General features: G+C 45.3%; 2 protein-coding genes across 3 annotated transcripts; both read left to right on the forward strand.

The window, feature by feature from the left end:
* The first annotated feature begins 292 nt into the window (after window positions 1-292).
* On the forward strand, window positions 293-6,560 carry ISY1 (ISY1 splicing factor homolog). 2 transcript variants are annotated; one of them, XM_041459147.1, is made up of 11 exons: window positions 293-521; window positions 708-730; window positions 1,401-1,452; window positions 2,188-2,253; window positions 2,695-2,737; window positions 2,904-3,016; window positions 3,197-3,314; window positions 3,988-4,110; window positions 4,304-4,407; window positions 5,434-5,520; window positions 5,801-6,560. In XM_041459147.1, exons 1-11 carry the CDS (start codon window positions 519-521, stop codon window positions 5,906-5,908), a joined length of 840 nt encoding a protein of 279 aa, XP_041315081.1. In that variant the 5' UTR covers window positions 293-518; the 3' UTR covers window positions 5,909-6,560. The 2 variants fall into 2 exon arrangements, with proteins under 2 accessions (XP_041315081.1, XP_041315082.1); XM_041459148.1 differs by lacking the exon at window positions 293-521 and adding an exon at window positions 545-561.
* Window positions 6,561-9,029: 2,469 nt separating this feature from the next.
* Window positions 9,030-20,005, forward strand: LOC121349065 (haloacid dehalogenase-like hydrolase domain-containing 5). Its single transcript, XM_041459136.1, has 8 exons — window positions 9,030-9,059; window positions 11,166-11,375; window positions 12,027-12,139; window positions 12,850-12,943; window positions 14,122-14,155; window positions 15,059-15,233; window positions 16,448-16,636; window positions 17,509-20,005. Exons 1-8 carry the CDS (start codon window positions 9,030-9,032, stop codon window positions 17,888-17,890), a joined length of 1,227 nt encoding a protein of 408 aa, XP_041315070.1. The 3' UTR covers window positions 17,891-20,005.
* Window positions 20,006-21,416: the final 1,411 nt, after the last annotated feature.

Below are 21,416 nucleotides of genomic sequence, written 5' to 3' on the forward strand. Positions count from 1 at the left end.
AAAAATAAATTCTTTGTATGTTTCATGTTGATATTTTTCACTAATACTGAGATATCTCCTTATTTGTTACGGCAAACTCATGAAGTGGTTAGAGAATGACTGTTCATCGGGAACTGAGTGACCGGACATGGGGCAATGGGTACAAACGGAAGGAAGGGAAATAAAGATCGGGTGTTGGAAGGAGCTTCTTTACATGTAAGGGTGGGGAGGCCCCTGGATCCCTGGCAGTGTCCCAGGCCAGGCTGGACGGGACTGGGAGCAGCCCGGGACAGCCGTGCCGTGGCAGGGGTGGCACTGCAGTGTCCCCAAGGTCGCCCCGCTCCCGAGCCCCCCCGTTCATCCCAGCGGGGCCCCGCCAACACCAGCAGCGCGCATGCGCCGCGCGGGGTCACCGAATGCTGCGCGAGCGGAGCGCGCAGGCGCACTGGGGAGCGGGGCCGGGTTCAGTTCCGGGGTGTGGGACTGCTGTGAGTACAGCGCGTTCGGCGGGACTGCGGAGCTGAGGGCACGGCGGGACCATGGTGAGTGCGGGAATGGGGCTGAGGGCACGGCGGGACCATGGTGGCCGAGGGGCCGCTCGGCGCTCGTCCCCTGGTGCCGCTGCCCGGCGAGGGGCTCGGAGGGGACCGGCCGCAGGCCGGAGCGCTGGAGGCGAGGAGCCGGCCGGGGCCGGGGGTGCCTGAGGCCGCTCTGTTTGTGTCTTGCAGGCTCGCAACGCGGAGAAGGCCATGTGAGTGCGGCAGGGGCACTGCTGAGCCCGGGCTCACCTCAGCTGAGGCTGCTGCCGGAGCTGGTCTCACACATCCGTGGCTGCTGGCCCTGACTGTACCTGATCTCACACACCTGTGCCTGCTGGCCCATAGAACACACATCTGTACTGGCTGCCCACAGAACTCGCTGTTCAGCCTCTTTTAAAGGACCACCAGTTTAATGATATTTTGGGGTACTCAGTTGTGCGTGTGCTGGCCCAGAGGCAGTGGGAGTTGGAGGGCCCCTGCACACACATACCTGGTGCTGTGCAGCTCCTGTAGCTGTGCTGGGTGGTTCTGTGCAGGAGAGACCCTGTAGCAGTGTGCTTGTCCCCCTGCAGTCTGGGGGATGTGTACACTGAAACGTGTTGTAAAGGACCCTTGTGGTTTTAGGCAGTTCCCATTTTGGGAACAGAGATGCCAGGCCAGATAGGAGAAATCAGTCAGCATTGCTTTACTTGAGAAATGAACCACTGAGGATTTTGAGTGTTGAGAAGTCATTAGCTGGAAGAGCTGGAGGTGGTCAGTGGATGTTCATTCAGGCCTTTGTTTTCTGCAGACTGTAATTGAGTCCATAATAAACATCCAGAACAAAACTTGTTCCTGTTGGACTGTGGATTTTTGAAATTAAATCTGCTTTCTTCTCTTTAGGACGGCCTTGGCAAGATTTCGGCAAGCCCAGCTTGAGGAAGGAAAAGTCAAGGTGAGGTGTAAAAGCCCTTAGAGGTTTGGTAGTTCAAGGGAGGCCTTGTTCAGAGCCCAGGTGTCCTGTGCTTGACTCCAGTTGGAAGGAAAATATTTCAGCTGACTGTATATCACACTCACACAGCCAGGAAAACTCTCCACTAGAGTTTCTCCAAACATTTTTTACTTTTCTGTTTCATATTGTATGTTATGCAGAGAAAGGGGTTTTAATACCTTTTAATAAAAGGTGGAGCTTTTAGTAAAAAGGTAGAGCCTTTTAATAAAAGGTAAAACTGTGGGGAAAGGAACAAAATAACTGCACACAAAACCCTAGAAACAAGATGATGCATTAGTTTGTGTAAGCAAGCCAATGGAATGAAAAGAAGGTACTCTGTATAAACTGGAAAAAATTACATAGTTTAGTGGTAGCAGTTGAGAAAAGCTTAGCCTTAAGAAGGTGGTGTGTGCTGGAAATGGTGAAACTGTCCTGAATGGAACATTTGTTGTATTGGAGAGGATTATGGAGTGAGAGATTTTGGATTGGATAAAGTGGATTTAAGTAGGTTTTTGTAGTCTGCGACAGTTTGTCAGGGCTGTAAATCATTATTGTTCATCACTTACTAGAAATCCATGGGAGCAGAAGGCCCTGGAGCTTGGTAGCATAATTTGGCATTAATGGAGCAGTAAAGCCTGTGTGAAATGCTGTGTGTCAGTGCTCAGCTGGATTTGATGTGTGTGGTTTTCTGTCCAACAGGAGCGAAGGCCCTTCCTTGCATCAGAGTGTAATGAGCTACCCAAAGCTGAGAAATGGAGGAGACAGGTAACGGCGACCCGTGGATTTTCTAATTCTATAGGAAGCAGAGCTTTACACTTCCTGCTTAGACAGCCTGCTTACAAGGGGTTTCCCCCACTTGTCAGTACCCTGACAGTGAAATCACAGAATATTTTCTAAGATTGTACAGCTCAGTGTTCAGAGTAGCTCCTACCATGTCAGGTTGCTGCAAGGCCATGTCCTGCTGAGTCTTTCATATCTTCAGGGATTTGAATTCCAGGATTCCAGGTTTTTGGGGCTGCTGTTCCAGTGTTTGATTATCTTCCTAATGATTTATTTCCCCTTGAAATTAATCAGAATTTCTCCAGTTTCAACATGTGTTTCATTGCTACTTGTCCTATTGCCATGCATTTCTCAAACAATCTGGCTCTGTCTCCTTTGTTCCCTCCACTGATGTAGAAATTAATTTCGATGTTCTTATTTGACTAGATCATTGGGGAGATTTCCAAGAAAGTGGCACAGATCCAAAATGGTAAGGTTTTTCTAACTATGTTTTATTTTTTGAATATCCAGTTATAAGCAATTACAGTAAAAATCCCATTTCATGTGAACTATGCTGTTTCCATTGCATTTATTCTGAAATTCCTCTGGTGTCTCTCTGAGCTGCCTGATTTTTTGGTTTTTTTCCTCTCTAACAGCTGGATTGGGTGAATTCAGAATTCGGGACCTGAATGATGAAATCAACAAACTTCTGAGGGAGAAAGGACACTGGGAATACCGAATAAAGGAGTTGGGAGGCCCAGATTATGCTGTAAGTGTGGAATGTGTTGTACTGCATGGTGGTTCTGCTTACAAGTGAAGTAACTGCAGGGAAAAATACATAACATTTAGTTAGCCATGGATGGCTTGGCCAGAGTTATTTTTATTCAGCCCCTAAAATGTTTGGCTGTGTTAGAAGAAAGTTTTAAACTGTGAACTGTTTATTTTTCAGAGGATTGGCCCAAAAATGTTAGATCATGAAGGGAAAGAGGTTCCAGGAAACAGAGGCTACAAATACTTTGGAGCTGCAAAGGATTTGCCAGGAGTTAGAGAGCTTTTTGAAAAGGAACGTAAGTAAAGAGCAGCTCTTCTTAGACATGAACCTGTGTAGTAGAATATCTTGAGTAAAATGCTGTTGTAGTTTGTGGGGAGTGCTGGTAACAGCATTTCTGAAAGTCTTAGGTCAGCTCAGTGAAACACTGAGCACAGATAATTAATTAAATGCTAAGAGCACCTTTGGCTTTTTGCAATTAAGGAAATACAGTAAAGAGTAAACTGGTTTCTACTGGGAATTCCAAATGGTAAGGACTGATGGCCTATAAGAACTTTCTGGCATAAGAGCAAACTTTATTGAGAAGTTGTAAATGTTACTCAGAGTTCGGGACTAGAAAAAGGGAAAGTTGGTTTGAACATAATTTTAGAAGCACGAATGAGTTTTCATAGTGAAAAACTGGATGTAAGGGGGTTTGTCATGGAATGAGTGGAAATTGTTTGTGCCTGAAAGTGAGGCAAAGACAAATTATGGGAAGTACTCCAGGGTGTAGGGGAACCATTGGGTCATGTACTGGAACTGGTTTGTGCAGGCAAGAGGGTGACACCAGTGCTCCCAGTGCTGGCAGCAGCTCCATCATGCTGGGTGCTGGCTGCACGAGGCAGCTGTGGGTGCTGTGAGGCTGGGGACAAGCTGGGGGCACTCAGCAGGTGATGGAGGTGACCTGGTGGGTGACAGTGGTGTTTTTGCAGCCCTGCCACCCCCACGGAAGACTCGGGCTGAGCTTATGAAGGACATCGATGCCGAGTACTATGGCTACAGGGATGAAGATGATGGGATTCTGGAGCCCCTGGAGCAGGAGCATGAGAAGAAAGGTACGCGAGATTCCAAACCTGCACGGAGCAGCCCAGGAAGGGGTGGTGATGGACTCTGAAGTTAAGGCACCTTTTTTAACTGATGTAGAGGATTTAGGCAAGAAGTTTAGGTCCATTGGAAGAGCTCTGGCAATAAGACCATGCTGCTCTGACTGGCTTTCAGCCACACTTGCCATTTTCCTTTGCTCCCCAGTTATAGCAGAAGCAGTGGAAAAATGGAAGATGGAGAGAGAAGCACGACTTGCAAGAGGCGAGGAGGAAGAGGAAGAAAACATCTATGCTGTCCACGAGGAAGAGGTAGGGGGTAGCTCAGGTGATGTGACTTTTCATGTGTCTTCTGTGCTTCCCTCTTAGACATGGCATTACTCTGCCAAGGACCTGTCTGCTGCTGTCCTGGCCCTCTCCCCACCTGGCCCACTACACAGTTTAGTAAGAATCAGTAGTAGGGGAGTGCTCCTGGCCCAAGCTTAGGGAGTGCTGGAGGCTGGCAGGTGAGGCCAGACCTTTCACTGCAGTGAGAAACACCTTGCTGTGATTTCAGTGGCACTGTTTTTGTCAGGTGGTGTGTTGGTAACACGGCTCAGTCTGGCTCCTGAGCATAACCTGCCTCAGTAACAGCACAAGCAGCTTTGGAGACAGGATAATGTCACACTGCCACTGTGTGAAAACCCAAGGGGTGCAGGGCCTTGTTTACACTTGGATCATGATGCAGCAGGGCTTTGCTGGTGCTGCTGTCACTGCTGTGGCATGGCTGTTTCTTCTCCCTGCTCCCAGTGAGACCTAGAGAAGGGTACTAGAAACAAGTTCTCATTTCTCTGTCTGTGTCTAAGTGGGTTAAGCACAAGAATAAAAAGGGGGAATCCATCAGATGCATCTGGTGGCTCCTCCAGTACCTATTTTATTTGTATGATCCCATGGTTCATGAGCCCAGCTCTTAGGTGTGGGATCAAAGCAGTACAGAGCTGTACAGGGAAGTGGTATCCATATTTTTAAAGCACTTGCTGTCTTCTTGTTTAGCTGGCTCCTCTTCTGTTCACAGCTTTGCTGTGGCAGCCAGAGTTATGGAAGGGGAGGAAATAGAACTTGACATTCATGGCCATGCCACAGCAGAGCAAAGGCCATATGAGAAATGGAAGCAGTAATGCTGAAAATGTCCAAGAGCAGGGTCTGCATGTGATCTTTGTGTTTGGTGCTGGGTCCTGTTCACTCATTGCTGTGTTTGTAGTGTTGACCATGCTTTGTTCCTTCTGGCAAAGAAAATGAAAAAGGGCTTTTTATGACCTCTATAGAAAATAAACTTGATCTGATTTTTTTGCTTTTCAGTCTGATGAGGAAGGTGGCAAGGAGAGAGAAGGTGAAGACGGCCAACAGAAATTTATTGCACATGTTCCAGTGCCAACTCAACAGGAGGTAGGGCAGAACAGCACTCAGCTGCAGAGATACACACTGGCTTTTGCAAGACAAATCTTCATTTACATCAGGTCATCAGTAAAAGTGCCCTAAACTTGTGATTTCTGTGGCTTGACTCTGCAGCTGTTTAATCCCCTTGCAAATCTGTAACACTCTTCACCTGTGAATTTCCAAAACCTCCCTAAGGATTCCATAAATTAGCAAGTGTTGTGGTATAGCTGAGCAGCTGAGTTTTCAGCATCTCAACTGAGCTGAATCCACCCTGTTTTTATCCCTGCAGATTGAGGAAGCTCTTGTACGAAGAAAGAAGATGGAGCTGCTCCAGAAGTACGCCAGTGAAACCCTCCTGGCACAGAGCGAGGAGGCGAAGACGCTGCTAGGATTGTAACATGCACCAGTGTCCTGGTTTGTGTGTAATCCCTCTGAAAGCAGCAGGTTCCTAAGTTCTGGTAGCAATGGCTTTTAGCTCTGGAAGTTCCTTCGGATGTGGAGCAGACTGCTGGAGTTACAGTGTGGTGTGCAGGAGAACCATCCTTCTGGTTTCTCCGCTAGGATGACTTGTGCTCCAGCGCTGGAAAGGGTCAAACCTTGGTGAACTTGTCTGTGCATCTGGCAGCTGTCTTCAATGCTTTCAGTTTGGGAAAGGCTCTGTGCAGTGGGGCCTCCTACAGATAGAACCACACGCAGTGAGCTCCTAAATCCCTGGTGTTCCTGCCATCCTGTCTGCTCTGTCCTGACTGTAAGTGTGCACATCTTCTCATGCTGGCTATTGTTGAGCTGAGAAGTAACTCACACTATTACACCTGCTTAGTTTACCAGAATAATCTGGAACCTGTCTAGAGGTGCCTTGAAGGCAGATCTTAGGAGTGACTTTGGAGATTTGATTCTTTCTAAAACACATGCAACGTCTAAAACCTGTTACCTTTTTTGTGGTTTGTAACTGTGCCCAGATGAATTTCTTAAATGCTGGATATTCCAGCAGCTACTGTAAAAAACTTTGCAATACCTTGTTCAAATATTTTTATTAAAACTTATTTACAACCTGGTGTCTGTTTTATTCTAGCTCAAAGGACTGTGATGATTCCCTAGTGGTAGCCAAAGACTGGGATCATAGACAGCCATCCCTGTAGGAATTTGAGGCTCTGCATCCCCTACTGCTCTTGGCTTGTGAATCCTGGGACAGGAGGCAAGGTAGAGCCTGGTCAAAGTCTTATGGACTAATACTGTTGTACACCTCTGAAAGAATGGCATTTGAAGGTGGACATCTGCAGCCCTGGAGAATTTCTGTCTAAGGAACAGAGTATTGAACAGCCAAGTCTGGGACTGTTCAGCATTTCCAGATGCTCTCAGTATTTACCTATTGCAGTCTATTGTGAATAAGCCACTCCAGAACAATCAAAGCTCTAAATTATAGAGACAAGCTTTGTGTTACTTGATGAAGTGATCAAACAAACAAACAAAAAAAAAAATAGAATTGAAAAAGTGGAAAGCATAGCTGCTAAATTAAAACCTAAAAAAAAAAAAAAAAAAAAAAACCAGAATAAATTAAAAGCTCAATTACTGGTAGCAAGCAGACAACTAAGATCAAAAAACACATTCTTCTCTCTTCTGGCAGCAGTGCAGCTTTCTCTGCATTGTAAGAAAGCAGCAAACAATGTCTTTATGGCTTATAATAATTTGTTGTAGATTTGCTTAAATATACTGGAGATAACCAAACTAGATTTAAGCAAGGAAAAACCAGCTAATTCTTATGGCCTGATACAGTCCGAGGGCTTGCTAATACAATGGTAGATCCCTTCTGTCACTGTATGAATCTGTGACACACAAGGGTGAAGGCAGATCAGGGACAGAGTGATCATAACGCAAATACAAAAGAAGAATAAATGGAAAGAATGGAAAAAAACCAACAGGATTGTAATTACATTCATGTTCAAAGGAGTATGACCAACATCATGGTGTAAAAGGCACGTTTATGAGACAGGGCTGATCTCTGCCAACCCACACAGAAAAGGAATAATGCACAGAACTGCAGTGTGTAACTGCAAGGCAGACTGGCTGCTGCCGGGCCCTGCTGTGCCAGGTCCTCTCGCTGTAGCTCTGAGTGTGGAGCATTTTTGAGCTGAGTGCTCTTGGCTGCATCTGAGGGAACAAATTGCAGAGTAATTATTTCCCACAGTGGCCTACAGCAAAATCCTGTGTCCTGCCAGGCTGTGGAATTGCTGGTGGAGTCAGGGTGGGGAAGCTGCTGTGGTCATAGCCGGGAAATGGATCCTGTTTGTCCTGGAGAATGGAGCAGTGGGCAGGCTCTGCCTCAGCTCTGAGTGCAGCTGTGCTGGGATGTGTTGTGGTGCCAGGCTTATGGCTCATTCCATCTCTGGAATGCCTCAGCCCTGAACACATCCAGCTTATAAAACAAGTACTTTATGTATTCTTCTGCCCTTTGTGTGATCCTGGCTTGAGCAAGGGGATAAACTCTCTAATTGTTCTGTCTGCTGCATCGATTTGGGCCTGCTTTTGTCTCTTAGAAATGAATTTGTATGTTTCATTTAATGCCAGCCACGTCAGTGGTGCAGATGGAAGGCCATCTTCCTTGTTCTGTGTCCTGGTGAGTGCAGTGCAGTCGCTGAAGGATCAGTTTCTCCTCGCAGTCACAGGGGGCTGAGGAATATTTGTTGGCAGCACTGGGAAATAAGTGGATTTACCTAATCTGCATTAACAGATGAGCAAGATAAACAGAGACAGCTTTGCAGAGTATCCATTAACTAATGACATTTTGTGCTGCTTGTCTCAAGTGTCCCTGCAGTTTCAAGTCTAGCTGCAGGGGTGCAGAGCTGAGGGACTGTAGTGTTTGTGCGTGTTACGCTTTTTCCCAACAAATGAATCACAGAATGGGTAAGCCTGGAAGGGACCACTGTGGGGCGTCTGCTCCAACGTCCCTGCTCCAGCAGGGCCATCCCAGACCACAGGGCACAGGATTTGTCCAGACGCTTCTGCGGTAGCTCCAGTGAGACAGCTCCACACCCTCTCTGGACAATCTGTTCCAGTGCTCAGTTACTGCACAGGGAAGAAGTTCTTCCTGGGCATCAGTTCCTGCCCGTTCCTCGTGTCCAAATGCTTGGCACCACCAAGCAGAGCCTGCTCCATCCTCTTGGCTTCCCTCTCAGGCCGGACATGCCCAGCTCCCTCAGCCTTTCCTCGGAAGAGAGATGCCCCAGTCCCTTCATCCCTTGGCCGGGCAGCAGCAGACAAAATGTTTCTTCCGATCTGTTACTAAATTGAGCACTAGTTATCTCCTCGCTCGGAATGTTGTACTCGCTGCTCTTCGCGCTGCTGCCGGCCGCGGTGCGCCGGGGGCCGGCCGGGCGCGGAGCCCCCGCCAGGCGCGGGAGATGTCGCAGGGCGCTCCCCCGCCGGCCCGGGGCTGACGCTGGCCCGTGACGCGTGTGACGCTGCCCGTGAGCTCACGGCGGGCCGGGCGGGGCGCTTGCCGGCCCCGCACTCCGCTCGCCATGCGCCGGGGGCGGAGCGGGCACAGCGCGGTGAGCGGGGCCGGGGCCCGGGGCGGGCGGGCCGGGGAACAGCGAAAGCGAAACGGGCGGGGGAGCGGCGGAGCGCAGCCGGGCCACCCGCCGTGCCCGGGGCCGGGGATGCCCGGGGACATCCTCGCTTCCCCGGGACGGATTCCCGAGCACTGCCGGCCGCAGCTCCTGTCCTGGGGCTGCGTGTGCTCTGGTCTTACAGAACGAACGAGGGAAACTCGTTCCGACCACTGCCGGCTCTGTCCCTTTGGTTGTGCGGCGCGGCACAGCACTCCTGTCACCAACAGTTTCTTTAGGGTCAAAAGGGAAACAAAGCTGTTGGCATCATTACCTCTAGCTATGTGTCATGATAGCTATCATATATATATGTTCAGTTCTTTCCTTAATGCTTTTCCCCCCTTTAGTACTTTATTTTTCTTCCTGCTAGTGTTACTCACTGTAAAACTCCCATTTGTAATCTGTTATCTATACATCTGTTCTTTATATGTCGCAAAATTAACGTAAAGGATCGCATCTGCTACAAAATCATTCCAATACCACTGTAGTTTCAGCAGTTTCATGTACCCATTCGCAAAGCCTGGGAAAACTGTTAGATATTTATTAGCAAGCCTTTGGCAGCATCTCTGCAGCAGCTGGGTTATTTCTGATGTAGCTTTCCTGAAACGGGCGCTGGCTGTGTGGAGACAAGGACTTCGGGGGTTTTGTTCTCAAAAGGGTGATGATTCTACAGAGGAGACAGGACAAGGCTTCAGGGGCAGTTCTTGCATGTAAAGACAAAAACCCAGCCTCATTTAAATGAATGGGAATGCAATATATTTACAGTGTTGACGTTACTAACTCGGGCTGCCTAGGGGTGTGGATTTCCCCTGTTGTTTGAGCTGCATCCCCATTCCCAGCAGTGCCTGGCCCTGCGCTGTGCTCGGCTGCAGGAAAAATGTGGTGGGTGAATAACTGATGTGGAACAAAGTGCTGTGTGAGTAGGCAAAGTGCCCTTCTCCTCCTGCCCAGGAGACACGGTGGCCGCGGGTGCGTGCCCTGAGACAGCTCCGCTGGCAAAGGCCGTCCCACCTGCCGTGGCTGCAGTCCTTTCTGTGCCTGACCCCCGCATCGCGCTCAGCCTCGGCCCCGACCCCTCCCTTTCCATCACTGACAATAAATCCCAAGGTTCCTGCTTTAGGCTCGGGAGAGAAATGAGCTTTAGATGACAGGTTTTGTTCCGTGCTTTTCCAGCCTGATTCAGTAACAGTTTCATTGCTCAGCAGTCCTCTCTCTGTCTCTGCTCATCCTTCCTCACTCTCCTTGCTGGGGCTCACCAGGTCCAGCTCCTCGCTGCCTCAAAGGCAGCAAGGAGATACATTTTAGTAACTCAGCATCGCCTTGGTGTAAGGAGGTGCTGACTTTCCCAATTAGCCTGCCCTATGTGAAACTAGGACTGAAGCCATTGTAGGAGCACAGCAGTCACTTGGCTGTAATCAAACTCTTGTGGAACAGAACAGTTTTACTACAAACACCTTGTAAGGAAGCAGCCAAGTACAATAGTGGTGTTCAAGACCTGCCTACTACTGAAAAATTTACTTTAGCATATTTTGTTAATATTCTGTGGGGGTCAAGCCATTAAGGTGTGACTCACTGGCACAGCAGCATGTATTTTGTACCTCTTGGCATCAGTTTAAATTAATTTTTCCCTATCTTCTGAAATAGTCTGGAACTATTTGTAAGGCAAAATAGCTCTCATGAGTCTGTATGCATAAGGCAGAGGGAGTTGTGGTGCTCCTTGTGTCAGCATGTATTTAGCATGAAGACGTGCCTATACGGCACATTAAGATGTGCAGGGTTGTAGATCCCCTGCTCTCACTGGAGGTGTCTGTTCTCAGGGAGCTGTAGCTGCTGTAAACTCTATTAAATATGTGTAAGGACAGGCAGGGAGCTGTAGCTGCTGTAAACTCTATTAAATATGTGTAAGGACAGGCAGGGAGCTGTAGCTGCTGTAAACTCTATTAAATATGTGTAAGGACAGGCAGGGAGCTGTAGCTGCTGTAAACTCTATTAAACATGTGTAAGGACAGGCATAACTAACGTGCCCTTTGATTTCATCCCTCCTTGCAGCTCAGCGTGCTGCCATCCTTTGGATTCCTCTTTGACATCGATGGGGTGCTGGTGCGAGGGAGGACCCCCATTCCTGCTGCCAGAACAGCCTTTCGCAAGCTGGTCAACTCCCAGGGACAGTTCCTGGTGCCCGTGGTCTTTGTCACCAACGCAGGGAACTGCCTGCGCCAGGAAAAGGCTGACCAGTTGTCTCACCTGCTGGGGGTTCCAGTGAGTCACCTAAATCCCATTTAGTTCATTAGCATCTTGAATGTGTCAGATGTATTATCTCCCATTAAGTGCTGCTCAATTCATCAGGTCTGCTTTTCCCTTAAGCCCCTGACACGCTTTGCTGAAAGTAAAAATTGCTGTGCAAAGCTAATGGCTTTGCCACTGGTAAAGGCACTGATTTTTCCATTTTTTCTTTGGAAAGATGGTAAGTAGTGATTCACTGGAGCATCTTTCCAGAATAATAGTCTTACTGGTTACCACCTGTCCTGTTGAAGGGGTGGGGATATGTAAACGAAAAGAAGGTGATAATCTGGTACAATTAAATCAGAGCTGCAGTTTAGAAAGGGCCCACAATTGGAACCAGCTCTGATTCTCCCTCCCTCTTTGCTTCCAAATTAATTTGGTGATTTTATAAAATCAGGAGAGGAAGGCTTGTTCATGTTGAATCCAGCTGGAAGCTGAAAGGGGTGTGTGTGATAATTTGTCAGTAAGCTATTTTTTTCTAGCATATTATCAATACATCATTTGTGAAAGGAGAAAATGCTGACTGTTGTGTAATTCCTGGAATCTGTCACATCTGTTAATTGAATCGATGTATAAGCAACTTCTCTGAAATACAACAGACTCCTTTTGTTTTTAAATCCCAAACAGATTTCCCAAGATCAAGTGATGATGTCACACAGTCCTCTGCGGATGTTCAAGCGTTATCATGAAAAATGTGTCCTGGTATCTGGACAAGGACCCCTTCTTGATATTGCTCAAGAGTATCTTTAAAAAAAGAGTTTAAAAAACCCAACAACTTTCTGTCCAAGTGTTTTCCTTAGTCACGTTCAGGGGATCTTATGGATGAAGTGAAAAATCAAATATTTGAACCCAACAAATGCAGTAATAAATAGTAATGATAGTTCCTAGTATGGTGCCAAATTTATGTTTTGAATGTGGTTTTATACCAAGTGCCCAAAGAACTTGAACTATATTGATATCATGGTGGTATCAGAATTCCAAACTGTAACTTAGTAACCTTAACTTTTGCAGAAGCTTTGCTCAGGCTTCCATTAAGTCCCTTCTGCACTTCTTCCTTTAGTGGGATTTTCATTAATGTTGGTTTAAGTAATAAGTTGTAAAAATGTATATACAATTTTTAAGCATAAGTTCTATTTGAAGTACAAAACTGAGAAAAAGGTATTGAAGGTATTGTCTCTTAGAAATGCATTTCTAAATTCAAAATTCATTAGGCTTGGCTAAGAGAGAAGTAGATGAGAGGACTGAAAACAAAACAGAAGAACTTTGGTCTCTCATTTATCAGCAGTGAGACCATCATCTTTTTTGCCTCACAGAAGGAAAATCTGTCTTTGGTGTTGCTTTCATTGCTCACTAATTTGCCAGCTGAATACCATTAAATGGTTAAGGTGGAATGAGCAGTCAGGAAAGCTTTCCCTGTGAGCGGCTGTGTGTCCTTAGCTGTGTGCCCCAGCCTTGGCTTCTGCCAGCCCATCACCATTGACACCCTGCGGGAGAAACGCCCTCTGCTCGATGCAGTTGACCATGACAGAAGACCCAATGTCCTGGTGAGTGAGATTTTTGTTTCAAACCTCTCTGTTTGCTCCTTGCATGACATCCTATAACAGGGATCAATATTTGACTACCAAGCTAATGCTGCTGTTCTTGTATTGTATTTTGGCTTTGCTTTTCTGCTTCCTTATTTGTTTTATTACACATTCTCAAGAACAACTCTTTTCTCTCAGTAGTAATTCTTTAACCCAGCCCTTGATTTTATAGCCTGCCTTTGTGGGAAAACTCACAATCTAATACAGATACCTAATGAAAAATCTGTCTTGGAAAGCTGATTAGCTTCCTCAGAAAGTGTGGAAGATAACACAAGCTTTTCCCTGAATACGTGATTGTGTTGGTATTGTTTCTAACCCATGAGGTTGCTTTGATTGCAAATGAATGCTTTGAAGAATAATTTTCCCTTTGCTGTTTATAGCACTGGTTAAGTGTCAGCAGTAGGTACAGTGGTTCCAGTTGAATTGTGCAGAATTTGGAGCAGAAGTGAATAGCTGGTGTGCTGTACGTGTTCAGGGCCAGCCTACAAAGTGGATTTCCCCCACGTGGATTGAGGACATCCTCCGTGGCTCACAGCACCCATGGCTCAGCTGTGGCACCTTTTGCTGGGCTCCTCACACGTGTGGGTGGGGAAGGTCAAGAACCTGTACAAGTGTTTGTCCCCACAGAGAGTAAATAATGAAGTGTAGACTCTTAATTGTTTAGCAAATATATTACGTGTTATACAGTGCGTTCTTTATTAGAAGTGTTAAGGAAAAACATCTCAAAAACTCTTTTTCAAATGTCCTGTTACTACTGGAGGCCTCTTACTCCTGTGCAAAAATAAACATCCATTCTTTTATACACAAGTAGCTAAAACAACTAATTAAACAAGTAATTTAAACAACTAACATTACAACACAAGCGATTTTAACAACTGGAGTTAAAATACCCGAGAAGTATCCCAGGAGAAGCAGGAGGCAGGTGCAGGTACAGCACAGTCACTGCTGTCCCTGTGCCAGAGATGTCACTTCAGAGAGGAAACACAAGTTTCTGAGTGAACTGACATCAGGTATATCCCAATATACAGTGCATTTCCTCTTGGAGTGGCAGGAGGCAGCTGTGGGAGTTGTGCTGGAATTTATTCTGTTAAAAATAGATGTTTCATCTTGTAAAAAACTTTCACTTTTTCTTATTGCAGTCCCCATCTGCTGTGGAGCTTCCCAAGATTGAGGGTCAGTTATCTTTATTTAACTTGCATCTATCCATTAATAAATGAAATATCTTTATTTTATTTTATTATCAGAAATTATTTCTAGATTGTTGGGCACTTTGAAAATTTGTCTGAGACAATCCTGAAATTTTCTTGTTAATGACATCTGTCATTCATTTGAAAGTATCATGTGTTGTAAAGCTGTTTTTTAATGTGTGCAGTTTTCAGCCACTGGGTTTTGAAGTTTGAAGGGTGTATGAGCTCTCCTTTCCTCTTCATCTGCCTTTAACAGGCTGTTGTTGTTGTCCTTTCATAAATGAGGAATGAGCTGATGTTCATTATTCATAAATAATTGGTCTTGTTCTTACAAGTAGTCAGGATGCAGCTGCAGTGTAAGAAGGATCTTGTGTACGCTCTCATCTCATGTGAACTACAGGAAAGTAGAAATTGGACCTTAGGATTTAAAAATATCCATGTCAGATTATTATTGGAGACCAAAGCAATTTTTAAAAACAACATCCAAATTTTGTTTGGAAATGGAACATGGAACATTTTTCTGAGATGAAGAATTCAACATTTCTGGTGTTGTATTTAAATACTGCATGTAAACTGGGAACTCATAAGTTATGGGAGACTTAAAAATACAATTTAGAAGTTAATATTGTAATTTCTGGAGAAACTTCGCCTGTAAAATAAAATTCCTAAAGCTGCAGATTTTGCAGTAGGGTCTTGTTGCTTCTGAGGTTTCTGTGACTGGGTGGGCATGTGATAAATGAAGCCCCTAAATGAATGTGAGTGTTTGATCAGTTCCTGGTTGTATTAAATGACTCGTTCAGTCTCTTTAGGCCGAGTTTTAGCCCCGGTGTCAGAGGCTCAGTGCTCTGCTAACAATTCCATGGCTGTTCTGTACCTGTGCTTCCCGCAGCTGTGGTGCTGTTTGGGGAGCCAGTCAGATGGGAAACCAGCCTGCAGCTGATCATCGACGTTCTGCTGACCAGTGGCTATCCTGGAAATCCCTACGGGCAGGAAAACTACCCTCACATTCCTGTGCTGGCCTGCAACATGGACCTGATGTGGGTGGCTGAGGCACAGTCCCCAAGGTAAGGGCTTTATTCATATAATTGGGATTTATTTGGGGCTTCCTCATTTTTCCAGTAGGATTCAGAGTCAGCACTTGAATACAGAATGCTTGACAGCTTGGCTTTGAATGCAACATCTTAATGCACTTTCAGCTAATGCTGCCTGGTTGCTGGCTGCATTTTTGCATCCAGGAAATCAGTTCTCAAGAGAAAAGCTGCTTTTAAGCTCTAAATCTTTTGTTTCCTCACTCTCAGAAAATGGAGAAAGAGAGGTTTTTTTTCCTGAGGGCCTCAGAGCCTCGTTTCAAAAGGCAAAAATGAAAAAAATTATCAAGGCCATTGTTTCATTTCATTAGGTCCCTCTTTGGCATTTCTCTTTTCCTGCTAGGGCAAAGAGCTGACCCTGCTGGTTGAAAGCAGTGAGTGGTTCTGAGCTGGGGACAATGCAGTGAGCTCTTTAAGGAACACAAGGAAAAACAAGTAGAACACACAGAACAAGGTGCCAGGACCTCTTAGAGCGGTTTTGTTTGATTTTTCTTTCAATAGAAGGTACTTCTTTAATAGGTTTGTTTCCCCTCCCTTCCCCTCAGTCTGTAATTTGAAATAGAAACTTGTTGCTGTGGCTTGGTTGCTGCCTCAGTCCTGGGTCAAAGTCCTGGGTCAAAGATCTGCTCAGATGCCAGTCTTTGGAAGCAGAGGCCATCTCCAATTAGCACATTGAAAAAGATATATGTGTGATGGCTTCAGGCTGCAGCAAGGCAGCCAGGATACTTCCAGTGAGCAATTTTAAAATTGGATAAATCCGTTGTGCCATCCCAGTAATGTGGGTTTATTGTGGTGTTCAGTTAATCAGCACTAAATTTTCAGTGAACCAGCTGCAGAAATGTTGCATGCTAAGTGGAATTTGATAGTTGCAGGACACAATTTATTCCTAAAAAATAATGAAATAAAAGAGCCTTGTTTGATGTTCTAAATCTGTGCTTAATGTAATTTGATTTGGTATCATACCTGTGAAGGTTTGGGCATGGAACATTCATGGTTTGGTTTTATATCTGTGTAGGTTTGTGCATGGAACATTCATGGTTTGTTTTTTTGTCTGTGTAGGTTTGGACGCAGAATGTTCATGGTTTGGATTTATATTTGTGTAGATTTGAGGATGGAAAGTTCATAGTTGGTTTTATATCTGTGTAGGTTTGAGCATGGAACGTTCCTGGTTTGATTTAATATCTGTGTAGGTTTGGGCACGGAACGTTCATGGTTTGTTTGGAAAACATTTACAAGAAGATCACTGGCAAAGACCTGAAGTACGAGGCGTTGATGGGCAAACCCAGCAGGCTGACATACCAGTATGCAGAGCACCTGATCCGGGCCCAGGCCCTGCAGAGGAGCTGGGAGCAGCCCATCCAAACCCTCTATGCTGTGGGGTAAGCTGTGCTGAGCCCCAGAGGCACAGCAGGAAATCCCAAACCCTCTATGCTGTGGGGTAAGCTGTGCTGAGCCCCAGAGGCACAGCAGGAAATCCCAAACCCTCTCTGCTGTGGGGTCAGGTGTGCTGAGCCTGACAAATACACCAGGAAATTACTCACAGTGTAAATGCCAGCCAAGAAAAACACACAACTCTTACCAGCTTGTTTCTCCTACCATTAAGACCATCTAACTTTCTTGGTGCTATGGTATATTTTTTGTGACATTTCTAATCTTAAAAATTGATGATGTTTTGCTCTTTTTATGTGTAATCTCTACAGAAGCACAAAAGGTGTTTTATATGCAACTAAGATTTCTCCTGATTTTTTTTTCCTGTAATAGGTGTGTAAATCTAACAAAAAGGGTTTGCCTGGGTATTTATTCTGTTAGGTTTAGTGGTGTAACACCAACTGCCTTTGAGCTAAGGACAGTTAGAGACTGCAGAGCTAGACTTTATCTCTGAGGTCATTTGGGTTGGTCATATGCTACTGCATGTGCTGCCATATCATAGAATCCTTTTCAGAGAAGATAAAGCTGCATTGTATTAAAGACTATTTCAGAATCTCCAAGATATTTGGCAATATAATAAGCTCATTCATGGGCTGCTCATACCTTGATTTTCTCTCCCTTTGCCCCAGTATGGAGAGTGATTCATTTTTATCCTGTCATGCTTCATGAAAACGGCGCAGTAAAATAGCTGAGGGGTTGGACTTCTCCCTGTCTGCCTGATTCCACATGAAGTGGTGTAAAGTACACAATGAAGTGTTGGATGGAAGCTGTAAGAACGCCTGTGACAGCTGCAGTGAGGTGCTGACAGGTTTCTCCTTGGCAGGGACAATCTGATGACGGACGTGTACGGCGCCAACCTGTACAACCGCTACCTGGAGGAGAGCTCCAGCACGGGCCCCCGGCCGCGCCTCCAGGCCAAGGCTTCTGCAGGCACAGCCCCTGCCCTGCTCTCTCAGGACCACCAGCCCGGCCTCAGCTGGGAGAAGGAGCTGGCATCTGCAGCTGCTGCCCACTGCAGGTCTGTGCTGGTCTGCACCGGGGTGTACAGCCCCCTGCCCAGCAGCGACAGCATCGCCGGCAACGTGTTCCACGGGCACCGGGATTTCAGCTTCGAGCCCGGCCTGGTGGAGCCAGACCACATTGTGCCAGATGTGGATGCTGCTGTAGACCTGGTCTTCCAGCTGGAGAACTTTGCGCCTCATTGAGGTGACAGGATTTCTTAAGGACCACTCAGTGCTGTGCTTTTCTTGGCCAAAACACACTGTGCTTTACAAGAGTGCCACAAACTGCTGCCTTCTAAATTTTTTAACCTCTCAGTTAATACAATCTTCTATTAGATATGCTTATCACTAGTATATGTAGGTACATGTGTGTGTTTGATTATATTAAATGTCAATAATGCTTTTTATAGTGCTTCTAAATATGTAATTTATGGCTGGAGTTGCCCTTTATTGTCTTCCTCTTTGTTATGTTAGGGACTCTAATAGCAATATTTCATAGTAACCTATTAATGTACTGGTACTTAAATCCCTCCATGGCAGTACCTCCTTTTGTTTGCTGGAAGATTAAGCTTTTAGGTGTTGAGTATCTTGAGGATACCAGAGTGTGCTGCTGGGGTCACTCAGTCCATTCCACGTGGGCTGTACAGAGCACAGCATGTATCAATGCCTGGCGTTCTGCAAGTGCTGAATGCTCCCTTCAATCAGAGTGGAGTTCAATCTCTTCCACTTTGGACTTGCTCTCATCTGAGCTGCTGCTGCCTTTCCTTGTGTCTGTTGTCCCATGTTCCTGGAGTTTTATTGCTCCTCTCTGCTATGTGAAGCCTTAACTGTGTTGGAACTCCATAGTCCTGGAAGGGAAGCAGCAGACTTGGTGCCCTCTGTGGCCTTTTTACTCTTGGCCTTTCTATATGCACTTTTTAAAAAATTTTCTTTTTTTTTTTTTCCTTTTTTTTTCTTTTTTAGGAATTTTGAACCTTGGAAAGTTTTAGCAGTTTTGTTTCATGTGTTTCTGTGAGTTGGGACGTTACACTGAATCAGTGACTACTGCTCAGCCAAAAAGTGCCTCCTAATTTACTTGAAGCCTCAAACCACTGTGGTAATTAACTGGCCTTTAGTGTAATATATTTCATCTCATTTCAATGTTATGTGTTGTTTGGTTCATGGATTTTTATAGCTGTTAGTTTAAAAAGAATAAGTAATTTATTTTTTGTTATTTTTGTAAAATACTTCTGAAGTTTTCATCCCAAAGATGCCTTGGAAAATATTTCTGTGTTATTTGTTATAACACATAAGCTTGTGACATAAGCTTGGAAAACATAACCCAATTAATTGTTTTAAAACCAAAGTCAACTTACACACAAAGATCAGTTCACATTAGGGACTAGTCAGGTTTTTAAGATTGGGGTTTTTTAGGTTTTTTTCCCCCCCCAATTAGAAATTGTACAAACAAAACCTGGGCGTTCATTTCTCCCAGGTTCCTGTCAGAATGACCTCCTGGCCAAATCCTTCCCTGCTCCTTATCCCAACAGCAACCCTGAGAGCTCCCAGCTGCTGTGCAGTCAGATTTTGTTGTTTCCTCTGCTTGCAGAGCACTGTAATCCCCTCTGCACTGCCAGGATTGTTGATTCATCTCTTGTAATGTTTCCTAAGTAGCTTGCGGTGCCTCGATGGATGCAGTGTGAGGGCACTACTTGAAACATTCCCTGCTTCTTCACTGGAAAAGTATTTACAGCAGCACATTCTTGCCTTTTTATTGGTACAATGAACAGATATCTACCTGATTCTTTAGCACTTTCCTGTAATACACCAAGTATTTGCAGAGAATGCCAAATACAAGTAAAGATTGTAATTTTGTAAGGTCAGGATGATTTAAAGTCACACTGTTTCAGTAGTAAAGCAGAGTTGCAAAACTCTAACTTTACCAGAATTGATGAAGCAAAGAATAAAAATGTTGGAAGTTGCTGAAGAACAGAAAATGTTCCGTTTGTTTCTTCTTTTTTTCTCAATAATGTGGACAAACACTTCAAAAGGCTCACGAAGGAACTGTATATGGACCTCTTAGATCTCATCCCTCATTAACATAAAATGTGTTTGTAGAAAGAGAAGACAGTCCCTTTTTCTGTCACATCACCAGCAAAATCTAAAACCCTCCAAGCCTCAGGGAATTCCAGATTCTCCAGCTCCACGGACTGACCTCCAGCTTGGTGAGTGGCAGACCCTCAAAAAGCCAAAATGCTGAAAAAACAGCCGATGAAGGAAGGAAAGGAAATTAGAACTAGTGACCTGGATAACACTACACGCAGAAGGCAGTTGCCAAAAGAGGTGGAAATCTCTTCCCATCAGGGTGAAGCTGGGATTTCAGGAGTTTCTCTGAAACTCAGTGGTGTGCTTGTTTGCCCTGTAACTTGTACAGAAACGGGGACCAACAGATATCACAGCCCACCTCACACAGCCTGTGTTAAACTCCTCTGTCTGGACAAGGATGAAGTCTTGGGTGATGAAATATATCCTGTTTTCAAGGCTGACAGAAACAGGCTGCACACTTACAAGTTTCAGGAAAGTGTTTCTGTGTCACTTCTGTGAGTAAAAGAGACAGTGCATATTCCAAATAGCACAGGTGGGTTTACTTTGTGTAAAGAGTGCTTTAATTTGTTTAATTCAGGCCACCTGGGGCTCAGCTGGTCTTAATTAAAACTTCTCCTCCTTGCATTGTGCTGGTTTTGTATGCCAAGCTCAGGATTCAGTGCTGGGATCATGCTAAAGATGCCTTACAGTTTAACACCCAGCAGGTGATTGATTTGTTTATTGGTTTATTTACTGACCTTCTCCTGAAGCAGAAGCAGCACCTGGTGTGCAGCTAAGAATCTCAGAATCGGATTTTCAATAGGATTTGGGATTGGTGTCTTGTTTTATGGAATTGTATCTGGGAAAATGCTTTCTGCTAGTTTAACAGCTAACTTCCTGCCCATAGAGGGAAAATATTCAGTGAACTTAAACTATAAAAAATACAGGTATTTTTTTGCAGGTACAAACTACATAATGAAAGGTCAGTTCACCGCAGCAAATGAAAAATGGTTATAGTGTGTGTAGAACTCTTGTACCCAAACTATTTTCACATTCTTAAGAGAGTTCCAGGGACAGTTCCCAGAAATGGGAAATAATTTCTAAGTGTTCATCACACACACTTACAACAAGCCATTAAAAGTTGGGTATTTTCCCCACACAGATTGAGAAACCCCGGTTTAATGTGTAGAGGATGAGAAAATGCAGGTCAGTCCCTGCCAGGAGCAGCAGATGTCACTCATGACACCTGCACTATTTCCTCCCACACTGCTTCCCTCCAGCACACCCAGGGCAGTCACAGCCAGCGTCTCACTAGTGAAAATGTGTCCCTAAAGAGAATTAAGTGACAAATCCAGCTGCCCCCAGCACTCTGAGGAGCCAGCTCTAGAGCCTGGCCATCGCACTGACAACTCCTCCTTTGACACCTGAGGCTGTTCCTGGAGCAGCAGACAATGCAAACCAAGAAATTCAATATTTGGCTCCTGTGGATCACAAGCCCCCATCTGCTGACGTTCAAATTAAAGAGCCGAGCAAAGAGAAAGGAGTGTTGCTTTGTTTAATTTACAGCACTTCAATCAAATCCAGGCTCTAAACATTCCCCTGGGGAGGTACAGCTGGAACTGCATTGTTCACACTTAATTGCAAGCACTGAAAAAGTTATCTGCAC

The sequence above is a fragment of the Pyrgilauda ruficollis genome, unplaced genomic scaffold (genome assembly GCF_017590135.1).
Source record: "Pyrgilauda ruficollis isolate IOZ18807 unplaced genomic scaffold, ASM1759013v1 scaffold131, whole genome shotgun sequence".
Classification (NCBI taxonomy): domain Eukaryota; kingdom Metazoa; phylum Chordata; class Aves; order Passeriformes; family Passeridae; genus Pyrgilauda; species Pyrgilauda ruficollis.

Bases quoted from the DNA above. Each gene is read 5' to 3' on its own strand.
- ISY1 (XM_041459147.1), top strand. The intron at 1,453-2,187 runs GTGAGGTGTAAA...TCTGTCCAACAG, and splicing joins TTGAGGAAGGAAAAGTCAAG to GAGCGAAGGCCCTTCCTTGC. The intron at 2,738-2,903 runs GTAAGGTTTTTC...CCTCTCTAACAG, and splicing joins AGTGGCACAGATCCAAAATG to CTGGATTGGGTGAATTCAGA.
- LOC121349065 (XM_041459136.1), top strand. From the start codon at position 9,030: ATGCGCCGGGGGCGGAGCGGGCACAGCGCG. The intron at 12,140-12,849 runs GTATCTTTAAAA...TGTGTGCCCCAG, and splicing joins CTTCTTGATATTGCTCAAGA to CCTTGGCTTCTGCCAGCCCA. The intron at 15,234-16,447 runs GTAAGGGCTTTA...ATATCTGTGTAG, and splicing joins GCTGAGGCACAGTCCCCAAG to GTTTGGGCACGGAACGTTCA.